The sequence below is a fragment of the Salvia splendens genome, chromosome 22 (assembly GCF_004379255.2).
Source record: "Salvia splendens isolate huo1 chromosome 22, SspV2, whole genome shotgun sequence".
NCBI lineage: Eukaryota > Viridiplantae > Streptophyta > Magnoliopsida > Lamiales > Lamiaceae > Salvia > Salvia splendens.
In genome coordinates, this window is record NC_056053.1 from 22023941 (window position 1) to 22051609 (window position 27669).

A 27669-nucleotide genomic window follows, 5' to 3' on the forward strand; every position below is an offset into this window, starting at 1 on the left:
ATTTAAATTCATTATTTTATAAACCCGTCTTTTGTGTTTAAATCAATTACAGTTGTAAGAAAGTATTTATTTTGGCAATTTGGCATTCAATAAAATAATCGCTGTAGTTTAAATAAATTACTACTACTACAATTTAAATGGAAAGAGAAGAAAGCGTGCATATTTAATTATTTATCCAATTTTTTAATCATACATTCAATACCGGGAAATGAATTTTTAGGCCGAACCCGAACCCAAACCCAAACCCAAACCCAAACCCTTCTCCTCCTTCTTCTTCCCCAAATCGCAAAACCTTCTGCAATTTGAACCAGCAACTATCGATCTGCAAACCCTAATTGAAGGGACGAAGGGCAAGGAAAGAATTCTAATTGAGGATTTATTTATATTTTTGCTACCGAGAAAGCCGCCAAGATGGTGAAGACGACGAAGGGAGGCAAAACCATGAACCCTACCGATGCATACCGAAAAGAGCTGCGGAAGAAGGAATTGAAGCGAGTAAGTTCGATCACTATTTTTTCTCGCACCATTATCGTATGTATTTTCTGAGTGAATATGATTGGGCATGTAAACCCACCCTGTTTTTTTATTGCTTTTAGCTTGATGAGTTGCCAGATGGTTAAGTAATGCGGACAGTAGTTGTTCGTTCTAATGCTTTGAAGTTTGTTTTGATGTCATCGAGCAGAATAAAAAGGAGAGGAAGAAGGTAAGAGAAGTTGGAATTTTGAAGAAGGATCCAGACACTCTGAAAGATCAAATTCAGAAGCTGGAAGCAATGAGTAAGTTTTTTGGAACCCATCGCTGCATTGTTTTGGGTGCCTCATGATTCTATGTTGGTGTATCTCTTTAGCTTATATAGGCTGTGCTTTAGGTTGATGATCTTTGTCACCGAGGTTATTTAAGAAAAGGTGGAGTATTTATGATAAAAACGTTTTGTAACCAGCATGTGGTCTAATTTATCGCTGACAAAGAGGTTATGGCGGAAGCTGGTAGCATGTGTTTTTATAGATATCAAACTTATGGCATCCTTCTTCTCTCATCTCATAATATCACCACAAAGCAGAAGTAATAGGTGGCTCAGTGTGATATATTCATAGTACGGAAGTAGATGTATTTTCTGTCCTGTTTTTGACCCTTCTTGAAAGTGAAGCTCGTTCTTAGATCTCCACCTTGCTTCTTTAGTCACCACTTACTACTAGGATTCATTTAAGTTAGCATTGCCTCCAGTTTTGAAAAGGACATGCAAAGCATGAAGTTTTGGTCGGCACTTGGCACTTGTTTGCACATCTTCAGGACCTTCAAAATATAGAGAAAGTAATCCCTCAATTCTTTGGTATAAGCAAGCTCTTGGCTTGTTCTCTTTTTTTGTGGGCTACATTTCTCCAGTTAGCTTGTTTAATATAGCGAGAAAACGCGAATAGACCAAAAATATATTTGTTGAATTTCTTGTTTTTTCTCATTGTCTGGAAGAAGAAAATTTTCTTTTATTTGTTTCAGTTCTTTGAAGTTGAAAAACAATACTTCATGCTTTTTAACATTCTCTGTGGTTCTTGATATATGTACTAGGCTTGGTTGTCTTTGATACTGTTATTGGCCGTACTTTAATTACTCATTGTCATGCTGCAGCTGCACTTTTTGTTATCTAATGATGCACAGGACGAATCCAACTCTTTCTACGCAAATAATTTGTGAAAGTTCTGGTGAAGTTTTCCAGAATGTATGTATATTTATGTACGATTGACCTTGTTCCTTTTTCAGCTAGTGCATCCTAATTAATCTGTTAGTGACTAATTTTTTAGCTAATGTTCTTGTTTCTCTCACTTTATTGTTTACTCTAAGCTTGGCTGGTTCATGCATGCCAAGTGACATTTGCTGCAGTCCCTTGCCAAAAGAACATTCTACTTTTTCTTTTTCTTTCACTTTATTTTGTGGGAGAGACGGTAATTCACATTGTCTACTTGGTATCTTAATCATTATTTTATTATTTTCAGAGGCAGATGGCGCTCTGGACAAAGCTAGAAAGCACAAAAAGAGACAACTTGAAGACACACTCAATCTCGTGATGAAAAAGAGGAAGGTAATTCCTTGTTTTAAGCTGTTTAGTGTGCTTTATTATGAATTCTTAGTTTATTTTATGCCCTTTCCTTTTCGAAGTAGAATGACGTTAACTATGTTTTTTCTTTTGTTGTAAAGGAATATGAAGAAAAGATGAAGGAAAAAGGTGAAACACCAGTTATGTTCAGGTGAAGAAGCCTAACCCTTGCAATATAAAATTAATTAAAATGCTTTATTAAGTTACAGATGTTCATATGAGGTTCTGCTCTATAAATTCGAAGCAGTCATTTGGGACCTGTTCGAAGGCAAGTTACTGCTGAAGAGGAAGAAAGATCCAAACATCCCAGACCTGAAGTAAGTTTACTTGAATTTTCCTAATTTTTTTTATTGAACCTTTTCTTTTTCTCTGATTTGCTGAGACATTTAGCAACATGTTTGTGCAGGACTCAGTTTATTATCACCCGACTCTGAATCCTTCCGGAGCTCCCCCTCCTGGAAAACCTCCAATGTTTAAATCATCAATAGGTATGTCATAGGTTTTATCGGACTTCCCTAGTAACATGATCTTGTTTTTCTTCCCAGAAGCTCATTTTACTCTGCACACCATTTACTTCTTAAACTTTAATAATATGCTGCTTTATTGGGTATGCAGGGCCAAGGATACCTTTACCAGAAAGCTCCAGTAATGTGGCATCATCATCACAATCAGAAGCAGAGGACGGCACCTTACCTTTTCCACCTCCACCACCTCCTTTGCCTGGTGCAGGCTTAGATTCTGGAGAAGGCACTAGTTTACCTGTGTCTTTGCCTTTGCCGCCGCCTCCCCCAATGCCTCCAAATCCAGCAGTGGGTGATATTGCATCATTATTGCCTCCACCCCCTTTGCCTCCTCCACCTGGCCCACCGCCTAAGGAGTTACTTGCTGTTCGTCCTCCACTTCCTCCACCTCCACCAATCCAGTCATCCTCCCAACCACCTCCCCCTGGTACTGCTGGCGGTGATAATGCAAATTCAGAAGAATCAGCTGCCAGGCACCCAGTTCTGGTATATGTTGCAATCAAATTTATGTGTAGGAGAGTAGATCTTCAAAATCTGGATGACAGGATATTTCGTTATGTTTTTAATAATCATCTTAATAAAATGGGTCTATGTACTGAATCTTTTAGCTGATGGCTTTTTCTTGCTGGTTTTTTCTTAGATGCCTCCTAGCCTTCCTCCACAGCCTCCACCAATTGGAATGCCTGCTAAGTTGGGTGATACCCAGCCTGAAGGCTCATCTTCTGAGTCAGAGGCAAAAACTCGAATAGATCCTAACGATCTTCTGAAAATGGCTCCTCCTCCACCACCATTAAGGCAACAGCCTCAGATGCCTGGAGCTGCCATAGGGTCAAGTTTGCAGCCTGATATGCTTCCTCCAGGAATGGCACGCTTTCCACCGCCACCACCACCACCACCAGCAGCTGATATGCACCCCCCATTTTCTGCTCCTGGAATACCTGGGCATCCTGGTCACCCTGGACTCATGGCTCCACTATTGCCAAGACCACCTTTCGGACCTCCCTTAGCACATCCATCAATGATGAGACCACCGCTTCCACCTGGCCCACCTCCTATTTCACAAGAAGGCTTTATTGCCTTACACACTGTTCCTCAGAAGCCATCATACATCAAATCAGCTGCATCAACTGTTGTAAAGAGGCCTCTGGCTCAGCATACTCCTGAGCTTACAGCTATGGTAAGTTTATGTGCTTCTGCAATGATGAACGTTTGTAATGTCGTTTTTCCGTGTATAGCATTTTCTATGCGAACTGAGGGTAGTCTTTCCTGCTTTAATTCCAAACTTAATCTTAACGATGAGCTCCTTAATCTGTTGTTCTGAAACATAAAAATTTGTAGTCCATTATATCTGTGATATCTTTTAATATGATCATACATCCTTCACTCTCCTCTGTATTATTGGCTAGAGAAAGTTCCAGCGCTTCTGGTTGTTCATTTAGATTACGACCTCGACAAGAATGCTTGGTCTGTTATCTGTAATCCCACGAAATTGACCTCAAGAATGTGATTTTGCAGGTTCCGGCATCAGTTCGAGTCAGGAGAGAGTCTGCACTTCCTAAAGCGAAGCCAAAGACAACTACCCCTACAACTTCCAACCGGCCAGTTGTGGCTCCGGCAGTTGCAAAGCAACAATCCACTGGCGCGTCGTCTGCATCGAAACCACAAAGTATTGATGACTCATACATGGCATTCCTGGAGGACATGAAAGCACTTGGTGCTCTGGATAGTTGAACCAGATACGATAAGAATGCTTGTACGGTAGGATTATGCGACGAGGAATCTGTGCGATTCAAGGCTCTTCGTGTGGCAATGAGCTTCAACTTGACCAATTAACTGTGTTCTCATATCCAATTGTGCTTGATTTTTTGCACCTTGTGATAGCCATTCAATTGTTACTGTTATCATCAAAATATGTACCCACAATGTTTACTTTGAAAGGTCTTATGGCGCACTTAGAAACTGTAGCATCTGCAATTAATTTTAGTAAATGCATAGAAAGAATATTTTGATCTAAATTTTTTGTGGGAACACAAATAAATATGCCGACAATGACACATTTCGCTCGTGCACGGTCAAACATTGTCGCAATCGCAATCATATTAAAAAGAGGCAAAGACAAAAAATCATTTGAATCATTGTGCAGGAATTAGTTTTTTTAAGATTTGATCTGACATGTACCCAACTATGTTATACTCGACAACAGACATCATGTCGTTTGAAAGAATTAAATAATAAATCTATTTCTATAACAAAAAACTAGTTTATTTGAGAAAAAAACTAATTTATTTATGCATTTAATTAAAAATATATTGGAGCATATATAATACATGGAACGTGTATAATATTGTGATCTTATATTATAGATTTTTGCATAATTTTTTTTATTTTTCAAAACCATAAATATAATTAATGTATACTTTAATTTAAATTTAAAAAATAATATAGAAGTGATTCAAATATTAAAAAAATTGAAAATGAGGTTGAAGACTAATCAAATCTTTTTAACTTGTCCATTAATTATATTTATTATTTTAAATATATAATTAATATATCAAATTACTAATAGTATAACTTTTTTTATTGTACAAAATTTGGTTGTTTATCATTACTTAAAAATAAAACCCTTGAATTATATGGATAAACTTCTATGGGAGATGAATGAGGAAACAGTATTAATGCATTCAACCAATCAAGATCTCATGCTATCTAGATTATCTTTCTTTATTCAAGATCACCTGTTTTTTTCTCAACTACCTAATAATTTGTTGAACTTTTATTCCAAAATTTATGAGCTCAAGTCAACTACGCAGACAGCAACCTTCCATCTTAGTTCACAATGTCAAACCCAGGGAGAAAAAGACAGAAACTTTATAAATATGTTGAGTCATAAAAACATAGGGTTTTGTATTTCTCATCTCCAATCATCAGTTTTTGGTGAGAGACCAGAAATAGGAGGTCAAAGCAAAAACGTGTTTGCCAAGTGTGTTTGAAACCAAGAATTTTTTTTTTTGTTGCTTCTTTCAACTTTTCAGGGGTTGATTCTTGAATAGTGGGCCTTTTTTGGCTTGTCCCTCTTCGAAAAATTAGTTCTTTTCCTTTTCTGTCTATATTTTAGTGTAAAATTAGGAATGATGGAAGGCAGCCCTTTTGTTAGGATTATTCAGTTCTTCATCCTGCTGCAGTTTCTTGATTCTTGTCTCTCTCTGCCACTCTGCACCGATTTAAGTAAGTGTGTGTGTGTGTGTGTGTGTATAAGAGAGAGAGGGAGAGAGAGGTTGAAAGAGCTGATTTTGTGTTTCTATTGTGTTACAGGAGCACCCTTTAGTCCAAATTCCACTCTGCAGTTCTGCCCCTACAATGGCACAGTGTGCTGCAATGCAAATGATGATTTGCTTTTGAAGAATCAGTTTGCATCAATGAACATCTCAGATCCTGCCTGTGCTTCTCTTGTTAAATCTATCCTTTGTTCGGTAAAATCATCTACAAACTTGTGCATAATCATTTCCATTTCCGAGTTGAATCGCAGTTTAGTAGCTCGTTTTAACGGCTTAATCTTGTATGTGGCAATAGTATTATCTTGTACTAGTAATCTGCCTATAATGAATATTGGAAAGATTTCTCCACTTGAGATGCCTTCAGTTATAGAATGTCCTCATAGTTTTGCTGTGTTTCGCTTCTGTCATGAGAATCATCTAGTTCATAATTAGTTGATGGATTGATGAAGAATTAGATTTAAAACAAATGAACTTATGCTTGCAGTTGTAGCAGTTTTGGGATTTTCTTGTTTGATTATTCATTTGTAGGTTTTTTCTCTCTGTTTGTTGTCTACAGAGGTGTGATCAGTTCTCAGCTGAGCTATTCAGAATCGATTCTGCGCCTCGACAAGTCCCCGTGCTGTGCAACTCCACTGTCTCACCCAATTCAACGCAGTCGAACCAAGCTTCTCTCAACTTCTGTTCGAAAGCATGGAACACGTGCCAGAACGTCTCCATCCTGCATTCACCCTTTGCGGCCTCATTACAAGGCAGAGCTGGAGCTCCAACCGCCTCAAATTCCAGCAAATTGGCTGATCTCTGGCAGTCTCAAGCAGACTTTTGCAGTGCTCTCGGTGGAGCATCCGATGATGGCCTACCATGCTTTGATGGCACCCCTGTCGCCCTCAACGACACTGTGGCAGCTCCCGCCCCTCCAACCGGGCTGTGCCTCGAGAAAATCGGGAATGGAACCTACCTCAACATGGTTCCCCACCCGGATGGCTCAAACCGCGCCTTCTTCTCAAACCAGCAAGGCAAGATTTGGCTAGCAACCATCCCTAGACAGGGCTCCGGAGGGGTACTGGAGCTCGATGAGGCTGCTCCGTTCCTAGACATAACCGATGAAGTCCATTTTGATACTGAGTTTGGACTGATGGGAATTGCATTCCATCCCAAATTCACAGAAAACGGCCGCTTCTTCGCCTCATTCAACTGCGACAGGGCAAAGTGGCCAGAGTGCGCAGGGAGGTGTGCGTGCAACTCGGATGTGAAGTGCGATCCATCAAAACTGACCCCGGACAACGGTGCAAACCCTTGCCAGTTTCAGAGTGTGATAGCAGAGTTCTCTGCTAATGGAACTGCATCACAACCTTCATTGGTAATTTGCCAGAAGTTTTTGAATTTTTTGGAATGAAATGTGATTGTTTCCTTTTGCATTAGGCCAAAAATGCTAACCCTTCTGAAGTGAGGAGGATTTTCACCATGGGGCTTCCCTTTACGTCTCACCATGCGGGGCAGATCCTCTTCGGACCCGAAGATGGCTATCTGTACTTCATGATGGGAGATGGTGGCGGCGCAGGAGGCGATCCGTTCAATTTTGCTCAGAACAAGAAGTCTCTACTTGGGAAGATCATGAGGCTTGATGTTGATACCATAACAAGTGAGTTTGTGAATACTTATTTGCTGTCAATATGTAATAACTCTGCATTTGGCCTCACTCTCTCGAATTCGCCATAATCGTTGCAGGTGCGAAGGAAGCTAGCCAGCTCGGTCTGTGGGGAAACTACTCCATTCCCAAAGACAATCCATACACACTAGACCAGGAGCTACAGAAGGAAATATGGGCACTTGGACTAAGAAACCCGTGGCGCTGCAGCTTCGACTCTGCTAGGCCTTCGTATTTTGCCTGTGCAGACGTAGGACAGGTAAACTGCGTTCTTCTCATCAACTCCTGATTCCTAAATAAACTTCAAACTCACATAAAAAGAGGTTCTTGAACTGTGGAATAGGATCATTTTGAGGAGGTGGACTTGATTACCAAGGGTGGAAACTACGGGTGGTCCGTCTACGAAGGGCCGAACAAGTTCAAGTCTTCTGCTGCAAACACCTCACAGATACTCCCTGTGATGGGCTACAACCACTCTGATGTGAACACGAATGAGGGCTCGGCATCCATCACCGGTGGCTACTTCTATCGAGCCACGACCGATCCTTGTATGCAAGGAAGGTAATGAACTCTTCTCCAAACTCCGAAATCCCATTAAAAACCTAATCTTTGCACCCATCTTTGCAGGTACTTGTTTGCAGATCTCTATGCAGGGGCTATATGGGCCGGGACGGAGAGCCCCACCAACAGCGGGAAGTTCACGAGCAGCAAGATCCCTTTCAGCTGCGCGCGCGACTCACCTCTGAGCTGCACAGCGACTCCCGGGAGCTCGTTCCCTGCACTAAGCTACATCTTCTCTTTTGGCGAGGACAACGACAAGGATGTCTACCTCCTCACACAGAGCGGCGTGTACCGTGTCGTCCGTCCCAGTCGTTGCAACTACACGTGCACCAACGAGGGAGCCTCAAACGCTGCGTCCCCCTCCCCTGCCTCGCCCCGGCCTTCTGGAGCTGGCCTTTTGAGAGCCCCCTTAGGAGTTTTGGGTGTGATAATCTCGTTTTTGTGCATGGCTTTAGTGAATTTTGTGTGAGGGTGTGTATTCTTGGAGCAAGTAAATAAATTTAGATTGTTTCTACTTTTGTTGGAAGAATTTTGTACACACTTTGTATTTCGTAAAAGTATATTATCGTCTTGAATATTTTCAGACCATTTTCACCTGCAGCAATTTTACAATTCATTGATTATTCAGCAAAGAGGAATATGCTACAAAGAATATATCCCAACTTCACAACTTAATCTGGCTGGCAAACCAGAAGCAACAAAAAGTAGCTGAAACATCACATTCATGTAAGAGCAACAAAATTGCTAAGACACAGCAAATCTATACGATCTCGGACTACTGTCAAAGAGTCAAGTTAAGGTAGGCTAGGGACAGAGCATTCCCTCGTGCCATCCTCGGATGATACCTAGAAATAAAGTCAGTACAAAGAACAAATTTAACGATTTCAGAGGGCCACGACACGAACAGCTCCAACCATTTCATCACCACGTTGATTTACAGTATTCGGTCTTCCTCTGCAAAATTTGCTGATTTCCGTCTTCAGACAGGTTCTACCTTGTAGTGCGCTTTGTCATCTCATGTTGCAACAAATGGGCCGCCCTACCTGTCTTAGTTTGTTCCAAAGACAAATCATCTGCCTTGGAGATTGGTAATGTGCTGTTATGTAATCTTCTATGCACCCGAACTGGCAGAACTTCAAGCTGTGAACGTATTCTACTGCTCTCGAGCTGTTCACTTTCTCCACCCACATTCCCATGCTAACATCTTCCATTTTAAACAACTGCAGAAAGAGGATGCCATTAACTGTTATTGCAAAGGCAGGTATGGGTTCTATAGTGTTAAAACAGATCAACTCCGGATTTTGAAAAGAAATCAACCAAAATCAAACAACAGTAGGCAAAACCAACAGTTTCGGGTTGGTTGGTTTGGTTTGGTTAAAAGATTACCTTTATTTTGGCTTGAACCAATCCTCCTACTAAACCACAACCTAATTGAAATCTTGGTTCCTTTTTCTCTTATTTTAAACAATCAACACCAAACCAAAGAATAAACTGTTAACTATAGGTTTGGTTTTGATTAGACTGGGTAGGTTTGGTAAATTTACAACTTTTCTCTGTACAGAAGAGAGGATACTCTACAATGGCATAAATGCAAATTCCCAAGTGTTAGAAAGACCCTCACCCTTAATCTTCGATTCTCAAAATCGGAAACAATAAAGTTTGCAATGTCGGACGAGATAATGTAGCCGGGTCCATTTGCATAGGGCGGATAGTCTTCCTGCGGCCATTCCTGATTCAAAACAGAAGCAAGTTTTCCATTACCATATGACTATGGATTTTAAGTTATATAACTATATGTGATGTGTGCCCAAAACTTGTTTTAAACACTAAGAGATCATTTACTTTAGTGATAGGATGGATTGGTAGAAATAATTCAAGCTCGTTTAGCTTGAGATGAACCAGCCCATATGAAAGATAGGCACGTCTCGAGCCAGGATAAATGGAAAAATAGGTATCCAGGAACAAAAGGAAAGTAATAGCCGATGATGTGATATACAAGAGTAAAACTTTGAGTAGTACCTCGTACGTGACTGCCCATTTACCACTGCGGAGGGGCTTATGATAGTAATTTATATTTCCAATATACAAGCTCTTGTTCTCTGGAACTTTCTTTGCTTCATTAATAATTGCGTCTATTCTTACAAAGGTGTCATCATCACCCTTCATGATATACTTCGCTGATACAGTCCTTACCTGCAATCACGCCATAGACATGTTTAGTTCAGGCAGATTGGGTAAAAAAGCCCAACTCCAAACTCTTGAATGAAAACGCAATCCACAACTAACCCCATATTCACAGATAGCGACAGTTTTCAGCACAACAAGGTCATAGTTGTCCATATATGGAACTATTATAATGTCTCCAAAAAACTCAGCTTCTCTCTTCACTTCTATATTTACTTCCTTTCTTCCATGCTGTCAAAAGTTGGTCAGTGAGTTAGTTCCAACAGCCTAAAGATTATAGAGTAGTTGAAAAGAACAACCAATTTTACCCACCAAAGCAACAAAGAAACGCACGACAACATCTGAAGATTTAATAAGCTTGTGCTGCATCCAAGACCTCCTCACAGCCATCCGTTCGGCGAAGTGGTTTCCTGCTGAAAGGACACCAACGAACAGTTCAACGGGTGCATTTGGAAGAGGGGGAGCTTTCCATCTTTCAGAAAAGTCCAGATGTCTTTGTGGAGCAAAACTGGGGTGAGTTGTGGGCAATGAAGCAGCAAAGATGGAATGAACATCAATATCCCCGTTCAAAGTTAATCCAGTCGCATCCTCAAGGGCAAACCCCTACATATATTGAACTGAATTTAGGCATTTTCTGAAAATTAATTTAGACAAAGAGACAGCAGTAAGTTACTCACAGTTCGATAGGGAAAGGAAGTGACGTGTTTTCCATCAACATTGACATGGTATCCTTCTAGACCAGCACTAAGAGTGAGCACAAACAATTTTTCTTCCACAAAAGGGAATGGCCAATCGACAGTCACCTTTTTGGTTCTTCCTATCAACCGGTTCAACCACCATGTCGCCTTCGATTCCTCTGACCCATTATCATCATCACGTATCCACTTTTCACATTTCAACAACCCATCAACTGCAGAACAACAAACAGCTCATGATTAGCCGTGCCACAACTAAACTACAAACGCGCATATATGCAATTACAAACAGGACAAATAGTCTATTCGATGTATCTCCAATGCAAACAAATCACTAAGATACACACACCTAAACAATCATCTCCATTGGAGTATATTCAAGAAAAAAACTCTACAATTCAATTCACACATCTAAGTAATTTTCAAGCATAACAAATGGTTCATCCGAAACAGTTAACAATCCAAGTCCAACAAAATGTATCGAAAACAAGCAATCAAAAGGCAATGCCATCGACTCACCCGTCTCCTCATCAGCGCGAGACTTCCATCCCTCACACCTCTGCGACGTCCCCCACTGCATCCTGTAGCAAGTGTTGTGCTCAATAACCGGCTTGCCGCTCCAATCCCCTTTCAGCCTCGGATTGAAGTGCAGGATCCTCGGCGGATCCTCCCCTTCCACAGTCTTCAGCCCCTGCAATTCCATCATAAACTGAGAAACCATCAAATACTGCCCTTCCTTCAACAGCGAAATCTTGGGATCCGTCTCCGCGTGCGCCGCCCTCGGCTTCCCCACCACCGTTATGTGGGACCCTAACGTCAGCCCACAAGGCAGAATCATCATCCTCTTATTCTTCGAGAATTCATCCCCGGTCACCAATATCGAATGCGGACACAGCTCAGAGCTGCCGCCGCCGCTGCTATTCTTATTCAAACCAGCAAACTCACTAAATCCCCTATTACTACTACTGTTCTTCCCGATCAATTCGAGCTCCCGCCATAGCTTGCTTCCGAGCTCGAGGGCATCGTTCGCAGACTTCAAAATGGAGCCTTTAGAGCTCGAATTCGCAATGCCAGCACTGAAATTCAAGCTCGAAAGAGGGGTTTTCGCGAATTCCACGACTGGCAAATCGAGGGGGCGAAGGGGGGCCTCTTTCTCCTCGAGATTCTCCTCGCTCTCGAGCAGGAAAGGCTTCGAATTGAAGAACCCATCGTTGGTGCTGAACAGCTTCTCCTGCGACGAAACGGAAGCCGCCCCATTTCTGAATACGAACGGGAATTCGCAGCACACGAAGAGTATGTAGAAAATCCCCAAAAGAATCAACGCGCGGATTGATCTCTTCCGGCTCACTGAAAACAGCAGGTCCAAATTCGCCCTTTTCATTTTTATTTTCGAATTTCACGGCGTTTTCGGGGAAGAAAACTAGCTCAGCAAGAGCTCGTGATCGCTAACGACGCATTCAAAGAAAGAGGAATTAAGAGAAGAATGGGTTGTTGTGTGTGTTTGGGGAAATGGGAAGAGAACCCATCTACGAAGTTAAACAAGTGAAGAAGAAAGAAACGTTAGGTCAGCAACACATTTGCTGCAACCGCGTCACTAGAGAGAGAGAGAGGCGCTGGATACACGGCGTGTATGTATAAAAACAGAGAGAGAGAGAGAGAGAGAGAGAGAGAGAGAGAGAGAGAGAGAGCGAGCGAGAGAGGCTTTCTGGGTCGGTCACTTTTTATTTTATAAACTAATTAATTAATTAATTAGTGAAGGAAATTCCATTCAAATTTAAAAAGGCTGCCCCTTTCCTTTTTCCAATTTCTTTATGTAACGGAATATTTTTAGAATTTTATTAAATGTGTTTCGTTTTATTCATGTTCATCGCTTTAGACTTAAAATGTTAGGATCGTCCTCTTTATTTGCAGAAGTTTTAAGAATAAAAAGACTGTAACGAACATTGTCGTCTACTTCGAAAGCATATTTGTCATTGTGAATTTCAAAAATCAAGCATATTATTAGGGAAACTAATTATACAGCTCATACTATTGTCATTGCTTTGTTTATCTGTTTTATTTTCAGATGTAATACTAGTATTTATTTGCTGAAATCAAATGACTCTACCATTTTGCTCATGTATATTAATACAATAACTCAGTCAAGGCCACATGTATAAATTTGTGTGGTTATAAAATTTATTTTTTTTAATAATTAAGACATTTTTTTGAGATTGTACATTATAAATACAACGGTCCAAATGTGATTTGAGACATTATTAATAGGAAATCAGAGTTAGAGACATTAATTCAAACAGTAAACAAAGACGTTCGTTAATGCAAGTTGTTAGACCCAAATAACTATCTCATTTATAATTAAAATTGAGCACTCTTCATATACTTGAATCACGCAATAAAGATAACTATATAATACTAATCTCGAAAATATTTAAATGTGGTGATGCTCCAAATAGCAACTGGCAACGGCAAGATTCCTGCCCGGCCAAAGCAAATTACAACTTTATTTTTATTGGTTTAATAAGTCAAAAATTATTAGTGTATTTAATAATAGATATAGTATGTTACTTACATCAAAATCAAATATAGAGAAATATGTGGATATGGTGACGGCTGTTAATTGGAAATGAACATTTTCTGCCGGGATCTTGGTACAGAACTTTGATGTTGGATTATTCTATAGATAGTATATTGTTTTATTTAATTGTATCATTTATATATTCAATGTGTGTTCCCACAAATTAATTTATATAAATTTTCTAAGAAGATTAATTTACAAATATTCAAACTAAGAAGAGCTTCTAGAACTTGTTGAATTTCAAAATTTCTATTTTACACGGAAAATCGAATAGCATATGTTGATTTTGACCAGTTTAATTATTTCAGGGTTTTTAAACTTGATTCAGAAAGGGGTCATAAATTTACAGATAATGCAGTGAGTGAGAAAATTAATGTGATTCAGTTTATTAAATTATTGGTAATTAGAATTGTTTAGTTGGAAAGTTGATGATGGGTCCATATTAAATATGGATTATTGAATTAATAAACAGGCTGCCCAAGATAGGTCAAATTATGATTTTGTGGTGCCATTAGATTCCACCGTTGCACCTTTACAGAGTGAAAACAACAGATTTGATTTGTCTTTGTCCAAACCCCATCCCAAATTATAGTAAGCTCTAGAATGTAGGCTATCAATAATTAAGTCTCTATCAATGTAGCCGTTGCCAATAAATTTTTTTGATTTGATATCTCAACAAATTTTATAGATTAATTAAGCCTTTTATTATTAGCACCAAAAAAATAGTGTGTTTTTCGTGAATCGCATAAAAGGCTTAATCTATATTACATAATCTTGTCACATTATCAATAATCTTGCCACAAATTATAATTCAAATTTGATAAAATATGAAAGTGCTTATAAAAAATGAATCTTACCTCCTTGGATAGAGTAATTTATCAAAAAATATGAAATAATATCTTAGAAAATCCAAAAAAAAATTATGGCAATTGATTGTTTATGGATAGTATAAAAATTACACACATATTGCATTTTTTGTACTAAGGCAAAGAGAACTATATATGTCTTTTTTTTAGATCAATTTATTTCATGTGATAAACTTTGTCCACACAAAGATTAAATTTAGAGTTCAAGATCTTTTTTCGAGTACTGCAAAATCATCACGTGGAGGAGATGCAAGACATCGTTAATTCTTTTCGGAAAATCAATTACAATAATTAATTTAAACCGTAGAATTCATGAATTATGATTTATATTTTCTAGCATGGGATATGTGATTTATGTATCGATTAAATTAACTAACAATATTACTTAAAATTATGTTCCCTGAATTTATTTAATTATACAATATATATACAAATCTTCTGATGCAAACCCAACATAACTACCCATAATATGATAGGGAGTATAATAAACATAGATCATATTCCTTCGTCCTATAAACATAGAGACAATTTTCATTTTTGTTTGTCCTCTAAAAATAATTAACTTCTACTTAGATAGCTTATTTCTCTTTGATAATGTGAACCCTATTATCTATTAACAATATTCTACTTTTTTTAATTATCTTTTATTTCACCAATTGTTCATTTAAATTTATATCGTCGCAAAAATCTCTATTCTTTTGGGACAAAGAGGATATACATACATATAGCATACTGGTACTAGTAAATCAAACGAAAAGGATACTTTACATTTGTATCAAATAGAATTCAACATAAATAATCAGAAGCACAAAAGACTTATTAAATTATCTGAACTCATGTTGAATTGTATAATTTCAAAGAACAATCACCAAACATATTACAATTATTCTGAAGTTTTGCTTTCAAATTTCCAGCCCCCGTGAGCTGTAAGCAAGACAACATCTAGCTAGTTAGAATTAAACATTAGTTTGTCATTTTCAAAACTTAATATCACGACAAATTAAAACTTAATGACATTATTGCACAATTATATTCAAATGTGATAAATCATTTAAAAATAGGTAGGTTCATTTCAAAAGCCGGAAAAGTGAGATGGGAATGGAATGTTCAACAACACGATCTTCGATTCCCCATCGTATTTTATTTCACAAAATCCAATATATAATTATAATTAATATGTGTGCATTAATTTAATAATATACATAAAATCAAAATACAATAATAAAAAGAAAATCCTTCCTAATCATTCATTGCAACATTATTGTCATTTAATATCACATGAAGACCCCTATAGTACTTCTTCAATCACACATAAGTTGTGATATTTGATTGGCTTCTAATATTTTCTTCTCAATTGAAATAGTTAATCCTCATAATTAATCACATTAAATTAGGGCTGGGAAAATATACCGAAATATCGCACTTACTGTACCGAAAATACTGAATTTTCGGTATACCGTACTTTCCGGTACGGTATCATACCGTACCGACAGTTTTAGGTACGGTAAAGGTATGCATTTTGTATATACCGCAGTATATCGCGTTATACCGCAATTGCGGTATATACCGCAAATAACACGGTATACCGTATATACCGCAATTGCGGTATATACCGGAAATCACGGTATACCGCGGCATACCGCATATTGTGGTATACCGACAAAAACGGTATGGTAACAATATCTAAATTTTGGTATACCGACAAAAGCGGTACGGTAAAGGTATGGTTTTTGGTCATACCGCATGGTACGGTACGGTATGCGGTATGGCCATTTCGGCGCGGTATACCGTACCGTTCCAACCCTACATTAAATTACACCACCATTTATAATGTAACATATAGGGAGTATTAATTAAACTTAGCTTAAATCTATACTTAACCAAATAACTCACCCAATCCAAACCTATTTCCACAGCCCTTTGCACCATTTAAACAAACACAAAAACGCATGTTATCCCACAAATTAATTTATTAATCCCCTCTTTATTTTTCTATTAAAAAAATAATATGAACAGAAGATGCATGTAGTCATGCAAATACACCTCACCCCATGCTTTTGTCGCCTCTTTATCAGCTCCTCGTTTATTAAAAGCCTCTTAAATTTATCACAATTCTTGTAATTCCCAATTAATTCCTCTAAAATCATATACTAATGGTAAAAACCAGCTCCTCCGAATTGACGAAGGCTGTCTGGAACGAAGATGGAGAAGCAAAAATGGCTGCAGCTTTTGCTTCCAAGAGATCAGGTATATGTATATAACGTTGATTAATTGAATTGAATTATTAATTTGGTTATAGAGAGAAGAGAGAAATGTTTGATTAATTAGGTCAAGAAATTTTTGATGGCAGGAGAGAGAAGAAGTGGGAAGAAGTGCAGAGAGAGATGGAGGAGCAGTGCTAGGAAGCCTGATCCAAATCTCACTAGCTTCACCCCTCAAGAGGAGGATCTAATCATCCAGCTGCATTCCGTGCTCGGAAGCAGGTTCCACGAAAAATGAAATAAAATACGAGACCGAAAAATGGAATTTCATACCAAATAGTAGCCCATGAGATAGATTATTTATTTCGGATTATATATACTAATTCTATTTGGCCAAACTAGTACTCCTTAGCAACCTGCCCTGTTACTGTAGAAAAAAATTCCCGTAAACTAAGTGATTTTGTTCATTTTTATAGGGTTATTGGTTTGAAAAAGCATGAACTATAAATCTGATATTTTCTACAACATCTAATGTTGAATGGAAAAAACACGAACTTTAACAATTGTACGAATTTCACACGATGATTATTTCCAGCGAAAAATTCAACATACGTGGCTTGCCGTTATGGGAGGGGCGGACAGCTTTACACCAAGTCCGACAACCACCGGGAGATTCAAGCTTTCTTTCTTTTCTTTTATACCGCTTTCTTTCATTGTAGAATTGTGTGCCTTCGGATGTTTGTGAATTTTTTTAAATTGGAAATCGGAGGCTAAATAATTATTACTTGGAAATTAATTAAGTCCACATGAGATTTTATTAATATGCGTCTATTTCAGAAATGACACATACGTCGCCACATAAGATTAAATAATGGTAATTCACTTTGTTAAAGTTGGTGATTTTTCTTAACAATGGTGGGAAATATCAGATTTCAACAATAGGTTATGATTTTTCCGCCTAATAACCCTTTTATTACACTGGTATGAGACATTTTAGGTTTTGTTCGCGAACAAAAACACCTACATGATAACGGATAATCTGGTATTCGGATGAGTGCAGGTGGAGTATCATAGCCCAACAACTCCAAGAAAAGACGGAAAGCGACGTGAAGAATGTATGGAACAGTAAGCTGAAGAAGAAGCTGTCAGCAATGGGGATAGATCCGGTGACTCACAAGCCCTTCTCTCAGATTCTGGCTGACTACGGCAGCGTGGGGGCGTTTCCGCGGGGAAAAGCCACGCGCCACCACCCCCTCTCCTCGAGGGAGTTATTCAAAGGAGAAGAGGTTGTGACGTCGCCGATGAAAGCGGAGCTCTGTGATCAGGTCGAGGCGTCGAGCTTCAGCTGGAACGATTTCTTTCTCGAGGAGGCGTTTGCGGCCCATGAAAATATTGGAGAGGAGTTTGGTGGCGGTGGTGAGGTTTTGGGAGATGGCGAGATTGGTGGCGGATTTGAGGCGTCGTCGGCGGCGTTTGTGGAAGCGATGATTGGGAAGCAAGATGAGATGTGCTCGGAGCTGCCTTGCTTCTATGAGGAGCCATTTTATTACTGAAAAAGAAGTGATAATGTGAAGGTCAAATGTCTCAGGTTCAAGTCGATTGTGCTGCTGTCTTTAAATTTAAATTTATTTGCTATAAAAAAGAAAAAAGAAAAGAAAAATGACCTGTGTGTTTGTTTGTGGAGGATGGAAATTATAAGGGGTATATACTACTATACTTTATAGTGCTATCCAAACCCCTAATTACAAGTTTCATACACACACACACATAGTAAAATAAAAAGTCACTAGGTTAGCATTGCAATTTGTTTACGTCGCAGGTTATTAGAGGGATCCACTATCATCTAATGGGTTTATTTATTTATGTTCAAGTTTAGGATTTAAGAAGTTGTATTGGATCCGAGGTGCAAGATCGTCAAATTGTGTAAAAGAGTGTGCTTATTTAAGTGAATTTTCTTGGATTTGTTGTTGCGGAAATTCAAGTTAGAAATATTTTATAATTTCAACATACCATGAAGTTTTATATTGTCCAAACTTTGGGAAGATAACGATTTGTGAATCTGGAAGAAAATTGAGAGTAACGGTATTAAAAAGACAAAAAAATTTTAAGAAATTGATTTTTATGTCGGAATGATCAGGTTCAGGGCTGACATTTTTTACACGACACGAACAGGCATGGAGTTAAGAGTATCCACATCCGTGCTCTTGCTAACGAGCACGGATATGGGCCCGGACCCACTTTTACTCCCTGCTCTTAGTCAAGAGCACAACACCCACATCCGTGCTCTTCCGCAAGGACAAGCTCAAAGATCCCACCATTCTATTATTCAATTTAAATAAAAACATTTCCACAATATTAAAATGCATTAAATATAATCAGAATAATATTACAAATTACAAAAAAAATTAAAAATTACATAATTAAAATCCTAAAAATTAAAAGTTTCTTCATTAAAGTCTTAAAAATTAAAAATTACATAATTTAAATCCTAAAAATTAAAAATTACATAATTAAATTCATAAAATAAAAAAACCCACTACTTGTGGCCGCATTTCGCCCAAATGGATGATGAATGTGTGTATTTATAGATGATTTTGGGATTAAATTTTTAAAAAAAAATTTAAAAAAATCAAAAAAATGGTAATAAAAATGGTAATAAAGTCTTAAAAATTAAAAATTACATAATTAAATTCATAAAATAAAAAAAACCCACTACTTGTGGCCGAATTTCGCCCAAATGGATGATGAATGTGTGTATTTATAGATGATTTTGGGATTAAATTTTTTTTAAAAATTTAAAAAAAAAATCAAAAAAATGGTAATAAAATCTGTATATTTTTGGGAATCCAAAAATATATTTTTTATTTTTGGTATTATTTTTTATTTAAAAAAAATGCCAACGGCCAATAGAAACGCTTCACGTCGCCCTGTTCGCTAGCACGGACGTGCTCTTAGCTAAGAGCAACGTCATGCCAGTGGCAAGAGCGCAGATGCGGACAGCGGTGTGCTCTCCGCTGTGGATGCTCTAATGGGTTTGAGTAATTCTTATTGGACTTAAAGTTCTTATCGGGTCGATCTAATAAAAATTCGATGATATCAAGTTGGAATCTGATTTCGTCAAGTTAGGTTCGGATTATCTGCTACGAAATAAAACTTTTATTATAATTATTTTTATTAATTAAGAAATTATTATTTTATTAACAAATGACATGGCGGTCGGCCTTATAATACTGATAAACATTGTCTTAGATTCTGTTAAATTACTATCACTTTCTACGATTATAAAATTATAAAGAACCTTTTTAAATATAAAATATACTCCTTCCGTTTCATAAAAATATAGACATTTAGGATAATATGAGTTTTAATACATAATTGGTAAAGTAACAGAGACAGAAAGAAAAAATAATTATAGTATTGTTAGTAAAGAACAAGCTCACCTCATTAGAGCGAAAAAAATTATAAAAAATAGAAAAAATAAAATTTATGAGATGATCTAAAATAGAAAGAAAATATATTTTAATGGAAGGGAGGGAACCTCAAATGAACTGTTATATTAAACAATCAAGGATTCCCCTTATAAAAATATCTATAACCAGTTATAAGAAAATTCTAAAAATAAAGACTAAATCACTCATGAAAAATTCTAGAAAAATGTGCAACTCAATCCACTAGTACTGTTTTTCCAACACTCACTATCTAAAGTTTAAAACATAAACATTTCTCAACAAATATAGTATTAGAATTTTTAATTATTTAAATTATAAAATTTGGTCGAATTTTGACCGGTCTCATAATTTTTAAAAATTGAAATAATTTAAATAATTATAAAGTTCAAATTTTTATATTATTTCATTCATACACAAGTTTAGGGATGTTAATTCAGCCCGAACTCAGTGGATAGACCCAAATAACCGGGAAAAATAAGATAAGAGGGTTAGGGTCGTACAATCAGACTATATAGTCTGGCTCGTTCGGCTTGGCGGGTTACTCGGGCTAGCCCGAGTGGGTTGCAGGTGAGTTGGGAAGCTAAATAAAAAAAATAATTAAAATTTAGGGTTATACAATATATGTATGTTAACAAAAGTGTTTTAAAAATCAAACCAGACCGGCCGGTTCGGCCACGAACCATTAATCTATTGAGTCGTTTCAGACCGGGAAAATCAGAGAGTTGAGCCGGTTTTCTCATTTTTTAAAATCCACATTTTCAGCAATGTATTCTCCATGTGTGAACCTTCGGCTGGTTTCTATTCCCCTCTACCGAAAATTATTATACATCTGAGATGCAGTAAGGTGGTGTTGTATAAAAACAAGAGAATGATAAACAAGGTTTTTTTTTAAAATTAATTCCTATTATGAAGGAAATTACAACTTATGTCAAGAGAGTTTGAACTCGACATCTCATACAATAATGTCTAAGCACCTTGCCGTTAGGACAAAGTCTCTGGACAACAAGTAGAATTAGTAATTTATGGGAAGAGAATTACTAATTTTTAAAATTTCCAATTATATTTTATTTTAAAAGTATATTATACATATGCTAACTTCTATATTTGGGTGAATGGATTAAAGGAAAGTATATAATTCTTTTTAATTACATATATTATATTATATTGCATGTCAAATTGAAAATAAGAATGCTATAAATGATTACTGAAGTATTATAATATTGGAATTTATTTTATATTTGTTGTTATGTTTAAGTATTTTGTTAAAAATATTTGAATATGTATGCAATTGTGTAGACGTATTGGAATTTTGAGCTATTAGCGTTAATATATATTTATATGAATGCTATAGTATTCCCACTCGATCACTGATTCAATCGGTCGGACCAGTTGAACCGTGAACCGATAGCTACATCGGTTCGCTTACTGGTCCAATTTTTAAAACATTGGTTAACAGCCAACCCACTCAAATTGTATTCATTCTCTAAACATCCATTTCCACCTGTCTCCATTCCTTCTTCTTCTATTTCCATCTTCAAACAACACCCATCACAGTTATGCTACTTATTTTTATGTTATTAGTACTTTATATAATTTGTAAAACTGCAGTTTTAAAATTGTTTTTTTTTCTTTTGAAAATTTTACTACTCCCTCCGTTCCACAGTAATAGAACATTTCATTTTGAGCACTCATTTTGAAAAAATGATAATAAATGGTAAAAGTAGAGAAATAGTAAAGTAAGATAGAGAATAGTGTAGAGAAGAGTATTATCTACTATATTCTTTATCTTACTTTACTATTTCTCTACTTTAACCATTTATTATCATTTTTCCAAAATGAGTGCTTAAAATAAAATGCATCTATTACTATGAAACGGATGGAGTATATTTTATCATAGAATTTCAGATTGATACTAATGTAGTGATTGTTTGCAAAAAAGTTTTATTTATGTGATCAATTAGAAATTTCTAGTATCACTCAATATCTATGTGCATAGCTTGCGCGAGTAAATCAGGTGTTTTGTATGGTTATAATACTATTATCTTGCAAATTCATTATGATTTTTGAAAGTTGACAATGAAGTAATGTATTTTTTATTTTGCAACTGAAACTCAATCACTAATAATAGAGACCACAAACTTTTTTCTTTGGCTTACTATATGATAATATTTGATTATTTGTGATAATATTTTTTTACGTATGAATATTGATTGGCTATAAAGTACCTCTGTCCCTGAAAGTTTGTCCCATTTTTTTATTTCCACCTGCCCCCAAAGTTTGTCCCATTTCACTTTTTATCATTTTTTGTAGTGGACCTCATATTCCACTGACGCATTCCTACTCACATTTTATTATAAAACTAATATATAAAAGTAGGATCCACAATCCACAAACTTTTTCAACTCAATTTCTATTACATTTCTTAAAACCCATGCTGGGTCAAAGTGGGACAATTTTTAGGGGACAGAGGTAGTAATGCATAAGGTCGTTTTTACTTTAATAGTCCGATGGTTAGCTCAAAACCCGAAGGTTTAGGGTTAAAAATATATAACTCGAAAAATTCACAACCCAAATAACCCGACAATCCGAATGGGTTAGCCCGAACCCCAACAGATTGGCCTGATTGACATCCCTACCCAAAATAACATCTTTTAATAATGTTCGCAATGATGTATTTACTTAAAATAAGATATCACAAGTTTCTGCATACGAATCTACTTGCATATCTTCGACATGTGTTTTGCCAAAAAATATTCCATAGTCCATCACTTTAACACCATTAAATTCTGCAATGTGGCTAAATTTTTTGCACATTTACAGTTTAAGGTTGTTAGCAGATATTGTGATCCCTTGCCTTCCGTCGCAAAATAAGATATATCTAGTTTTGAAAAATGCCTAAGTCGTATCTTTAAAATTCTAAGAGAATTCGTATTTGATCACATTCCACTTATCCCTCAATAGTCACATCAGTCCGGAGTTCCTAAAGAATGTATCCTGTATGCAACTGATCATAAAGTACAACGTATTCTATTCAGATGTCTTTTTTATTCAGAAACATTCTCTTTGCCGACTATTTCAACCAATTCAGGCTTTGACAAATTTAACAAATTTTAATCGTGTAATATTAGATTTTAATCGTGTAATATCATGTTCGTGTCGTGTCAAGCTAAATATAATTTGTTTAGTAACTTATTTACGTTAACAACAGGAATGACGATTTTGGATATGACATGAAAACTCGACACGACACGCATAAAGTTAATGAGTTGGGACCCATTCTAGCATGAAGTGCCTCAAGCGCATGTCACGCATGACAAGTACGACCCATTCTCGCACGCCACCCTGGCGTGACAACCCCCACGTTGTTTTTGTGATGTTTTATACCCCGTTTCCGTTTGAATTTAAATTTCTCACTTTGATTTCCATATATATTTTAGAAAATGTAGAGGAAGTTGATTGAGAAAAGTTAATATAACTAAGAGGGGTATACCAACTATCCAAAATGAGTAAATTTGGTCCGTAACATTTCATAATATATTTTGACATCCATTAACTATTTATTCATCCACTTTTTTCTTTCTTCTAATTTATTTGGAATTAAGTTTAATAGATCTTATACTATTATTACTAATATATACCATACATTAATTGAATATTATGATATTACTTTCTAGTGCTAGTTAATACGTTTATATGGTTACATCCTCAATTATTTAATAAATCTCGTAATTTTATTAAACTGAAAATTTAAGTTAATCATAATATATAATATATACTACATTGAAATAAAAATTTAATAAAGTAAAAAAAATATAATTCACAAACAGTCAAGGGAATAGATATGAGAATTATGAACAGTTTCATAATGTTGTAAATGGCCTAATGATAATATTCAACTAAGAATGTCATTGTTTTTTTTATTAAATTGATTATTGATAATTTCAACTATTTTTTTTAGACTACAATTACTACATATGAGTACATAAAATAAAACTTAGCTCTTTGAATTATTTAAGATTCTATGTATGTTAATAAATTTTATTTTATTTTTATTCATTAATTTTGTATTGTACTTAAAAATAACATATTCTATGTATAGCTTTAAGATTGAAAAATTAATATTCCATCTAATAAATTGAACTACTTTTATATACAAATATTGTATAAGTATAATGTTTACATATATTTATATCTAAGTTATTTCACTATTAATATTAAATATAGTACAATTATTTAAAATATTACAAATAAGTAAAATTAAACGTAAATAATTAATAAGTAATAGAATATTAATATCATTAAGATATTTTTATATTGAAATTAAAATTAGAGGGAACGTCTTCTTTGGTACATCAAATATCCCAAATTACATATTATTTTAATGAAAATGAGAGGGTAAATAGATTGAATTGCCCTAATTGGCCTTAAGGATACTTTGGTCATGAAAATATTGGAAATAACCAAAAAGTAGTTGAATTGATATTAACTTATAATTGATGGACCTTAAAAGATATTATGAAACATTATGAACCAAATTTGCTCATTTGAGATAGTTGGTGTACTAAAAAAGATGTTCCCTCGATAATTAAATCATATTTTTCTATATTAATTTCATTAGAAAATGTGATCGAATAAAACATATTTTATGATGTAAAATTTTCTTCTTCAATTTTACACCGAATCCAATAAAACATATTTTATGATTTTCTAATTATTTTATACTCCAACTATTGAATATTGTAATAAAATTTGGTTTTCAAATTATGGAAATTAATTAAATATTAGTATATCACTTATATGATATTTTTTTAATACATTCCAAATCTATTTTATTTTATAATTATTAAAAAAAATAATTTGAATTTATACGAAAATAAGTACTCCTACTACTACCATAGCTTTATTTGTTTTACATTTATATAATTAGAGGGAGGAACGGAAGGAAGAAGAGAGAGAGAAAATGGTGGCGATATCACTGTACAAAGGCAACCTCCGCAAAGCCACCGACGTCCCTCGCCGATGGCCGAGCCCCGCCCCTAAAATTTCTCTCAAAGATTTCAAAATCCTCCTCCGCCGTCGTGCCAGAGCCCTTTCCCGCCTCAGCACCTCCCCTTCCGATGTCGCAACGACTTCAAACCCTAATCCTTCTCCCGACCCCAGCTGTGGCAATCCTAATCCGAGCTCCGCGCGTAATACAACCACTGAAATCAATCATGTCGATAATCTCTGCTCGAATTCTGAGTTGATGGTGAAGGGGCAATTGAATAAGGGAGAAGGGGATAAGGAGGAGACCGGGGAGGATAGAAAGGAGGTGGATGAGGATAGCGTTTTGGCGGTGAAGGTGGAGAAGGAGGATGCGGAGGCTGTCAAGAACGACGGTTTATCAGAGATTCCAGTGAATAAGGCGGTCGAGGTATTATGCTCTGTATATTTCTGACTTTTATTTTTCAAATTGATGGGGTTGATTGTTCCATGCTTGTATTCTAGGGTTTGGGGATCTAATTGTGGCTTTGGTAGCGAATTTTTGCGTGTGTATGTGTGATGTGTAGAGATTGCAGTCGTTGCTACTTTCAATTGATTTTTTGTTCATGTGATCATGCTTTTATCTTACTATTAAAGAGGAGTGTTTAATTTAAGGGCATAAGGCGATGCACTAACCATGATGGCCAGCAGAATAAGCTCGTAGTTTTATATGAGATTTTCTATGTTAGTTAAGGATCGCATTTGCTTATGAGAATTCAAATGATTTGTTGGGTTTGCATATACAATGATTCTTTCATAGCTTCGCCCTGCAGCTTGCCAAAGGGCAGCTCCGCATAGTTTAGAAGTCAAATTTTTGTTCATACAAGAATGAATATGTGAAGAGACGAACCTTGGTGACACATTGAGACCTTATGTGTTTGTATCTGAGCTTTATCTTAGCTACTGCACTGAAGAATCCGATTTGGCCAGAAAAAATTAGTTCAATGCATTATGCCTGCTGCTCTTTTTCTTGTTCCCTGTTTGAAATTTGTTCCTTCCCAAACAGCATATTGTATAGTTCTAGTAGGCTAGCTGATATGAGATGCAGGATAATTGCTTATTGATCTGTGAAATCAGACGAGCCCTGCGATCAGTAACATTGATCTTAACACAGCAACATTCTTCGCCTTTGAACATTGATCTTAACATTCTTCGCCTTTGAACACAGCAACATGAATCATAAACAAAATATTGTCTCTTATCATATATTCTCATGTTGATTGTTGCATATTCTTAATAGTAAATTCTTTCTATCTGCATCTTAGAAAATCAACGTGGAAAATGCTACAAGTGACGCGGATAAAAGAAGCCGGGAGGTTAAGGAGAAGTTGGTAGTATTAAATGAGAAAAAGCATAGTCTAGTACAAGTACTCAAACAGGTAACATATGTCTTCTTTTGCTGTTATTGGTGAATCTTGCTATAAGGTTGTATTCATGCAGTATTTTTTTTGTCGACAGATTCTGAGCGCAGAAGAGCACTTAAAGAGACAGAATTGTGCACAGGGAATGCCAAGTCGCCCTCCTCTTCCACTACAAGTGGATACCACAACCGATTCGGGTTCAATGATTAGGGTAAATACCCCTAGAATAGGTAAAGACGGAAATCCTTGTGGTGATATGGAGGGGGGAGAAGCCGATGATGTTTCAAACCACAATCCACATTCTCGTCATTTAGTCCGTACAAGCAGTTGTTCACCATCTTCTGACTCCCAACAGAAGAAGCCATTCTCAAACGTGGTATTTATTCAAATCTTCACTTGATTATTCATTTTCTCTTGTGATCTAGAAATAGCTGTCTAATTCCACTCTGGGAATAGCTTGCTGTCTAATTTGATAACAAAGTTTTCCAGATAACTTGTGAAACTTAGCTATGGCTCTGACCTTGTCCAAAACTTAATAGCCATGGATCTAAGCCTTGTACTTCTCTAAAATTTGCAACCCTAGAGCTTTAGTCATGTATTCCGTTAACTTGCTTTGACGGTCGCAGGTACCCCACTCCTATAGGACTACACTAGCAGTTGCAGGTAGTCCTTCGCGGTTCGCACCTGCTGCACAAGGGCCACCATCAGTTTCTGTTTCAGGAGCAAGTTATATAGCCTCATCCCCTTCTCCTGCAGCATCTGGCGGCACTTCAGTTTTTCGAGATGGCAGGCTCCCTAGTCCATGGAACTAAAAGCGTAGCAGCTCACCTATTCCATTGTACATCACTTCAAAGTCGGCTGGTATTACCTAAAAGCTCTTAACACATAATAGTTAAATAGAAAGCAGAAAATACCCTTATGAAGCATAATCTGTCCTTGCTTGATTTTGCCTGTACTATTAAGAGTATTGGAATGAGCTTATCTTGTGAAATCAAACCAATCTTGGAAAATTTTCCAGTGACTCAAATCATTTATATGTTGTTTTGTACATAATATGAGCTGGCATCACATGTATTACCCCCTGTAACTTAAATATAACCATATGTTTATGTCATTTTATGATCTATGGCACAGATTTCAAGACTACCTAGTTTGTATTATGAGATGGAGAGTGAGAATGTAAGAATCCTTAGTAAAAACTTGTCATTTTCAGTGGACAAATAGA

The 27669-nt window shown here is 36.4% G+C and overlaps 5 protein-coding genes across 7 annotated transcripts; 4 read left to right on the forward strand and 1 right to left on the reverse strand.

Moving 5' to 3' along the window:
- Positions 1 to 187: 187 nt before the first annotated feature.
- Positions 188 to 4625, forward strand: LOC121786045 (protein EARLY FLOWERING 5-like). 2 transcript variants are annotated; one of them, XM_042184561.1, is made up of 10 exons: positions 452 to 495; positions 683 to 776; positions 1624 to 1714; positions 1989 to 2074; positions 2191 to 2240; positions 2337 to 2406; positions 2496 to 2577; positions 2705 to 3096; positions 3251 to 3787; positions 4126 to 4625. In XM_042184561.1, exons 4-10 carry the CDS (start codon positions 2060 to 2062, stop codon positions 4339 to 4341), a joined length of 1362 nt encoding a protein of 453 aa, XP_042040495.1. In that variant the 5' UTR covers positions 452 to 495; positions 683 to 776; positions 1624 to 1714; positions 1989 to 2059; the 3' UTR covers positions 4342 to 4625. The 2 variants fall into 2 exon arrangements, with proteins under 2 accessions (XP_042040494.1, XP_042040495.1); XM_042184560.1 differs by lacking the exon at positions 1624 to 1714 and having other exon boundaries at positions 188 to 495.
- An 824-nt stretch (positions 4626 to 5449) lies between these two features.
- LOC121787235 (HIPL1 protein-like) lies at positions 5450 to 8668 on the forward strand. Its single transcript, XM_042185918.1, has 7 exons — positions 5450 to 5835; positions 5923 to 6080; positions 6442 to 7242; positions 7305 to 7524; positions 7611 to 7789; positions 7874 to 8091; positions 8158 to 8668. Exons 1-7 carry the CDS (start codon positions 5739 to 5741, stop codon positions 8558 to 8560), a joined length of 2076 nt encoding a protein of 691 aa, XP_042041852.1. The 5' UTR covers positions 5450 to 5738; the 3' UTR covers positions 8561 to 8668.
- Positions 8669 to 8711: 43 nt separating this feature from the next.
- On the reverse strand, positions 8712 to 12624 carry LOC121787236 (hydroxyproline O-galactosyltransferase GALT6-like). Its single transcript, XM_042185919.1, has 7 exons — positions 11490 to 12624; positions 10953 to 11185; positions 10588 to 10878; positions 10378 to 10506; positions 10111 to 10284; positions 9713 to 9820; positions 8712 to 9311 (listed from the first exon to the last, which is right to left on the reverse strand). Exons 1-7 carry the CDS (start codon positions 12349 to 12351, stop codon positions 9102 to 9104), a joined length of 2007 nt encoding a protein of 668 aa, XP_042041853.1. The 5' UTR covers positions 12352 to 12624; the 3' UTR covers positions 8712 to 9101.
- Positions 12625 to 16532: 3908 nt separating this feature from the next.
- Positions 16533 to 18617, forward strand: LOC121786284 (transcription factor MYB35-like). 2 transcript variants are annotated; one of them, XM_042184887.1, is made up of 3 exons: positions 16533 to 16658; positions 16762 to 16894; positions 17673 to 18617. In XM_042184887.1, exons 1-3 carry the CDS (start codon positions 16565 to 16567, stop codon positions 18163 to 18165), a joined length of 720 nt encoding a protein of 239 aa, XP_042040821.1. In that variant the 5' UTR covers positions 16533 to 16564; the 3' UTR covers positions 18166 to 18617. The 2 variants fall into 2 exon arrangements, with proteins under 2 accessions (XP_042040821.1, XP_042040822.1); XM_042184888.1 differs by having other exon boundaries at positions 16545 to 16658; positions 16746 to 16894.
- Positions 18618 to 24984: 6367 nt separating this feature from the next.
- On the forward strand, positions 24985 to 27579 carry LOC121786030. Its single transcript, XM_042184540.1, has 4 exons — positions 24985 to 25474; positions 26349 to 26462; positions 26542 to 26820; positions 27071 to 27579. The coding sequence occupies exons 1-4, from the start codon at positions 25022 to 25024 to the stop codon at positions 27254 to 27256; spliced, it is 1032 nt and encodes a 343-aa protein (XP_042040474.1). The 5' UTR covers positions 24985 to 25021; the 3' UTR covers positions 27257 to 27579.
- The last annotated feature ends 90 nt before the right edge of the window (positions 27580 to 27669 follow it).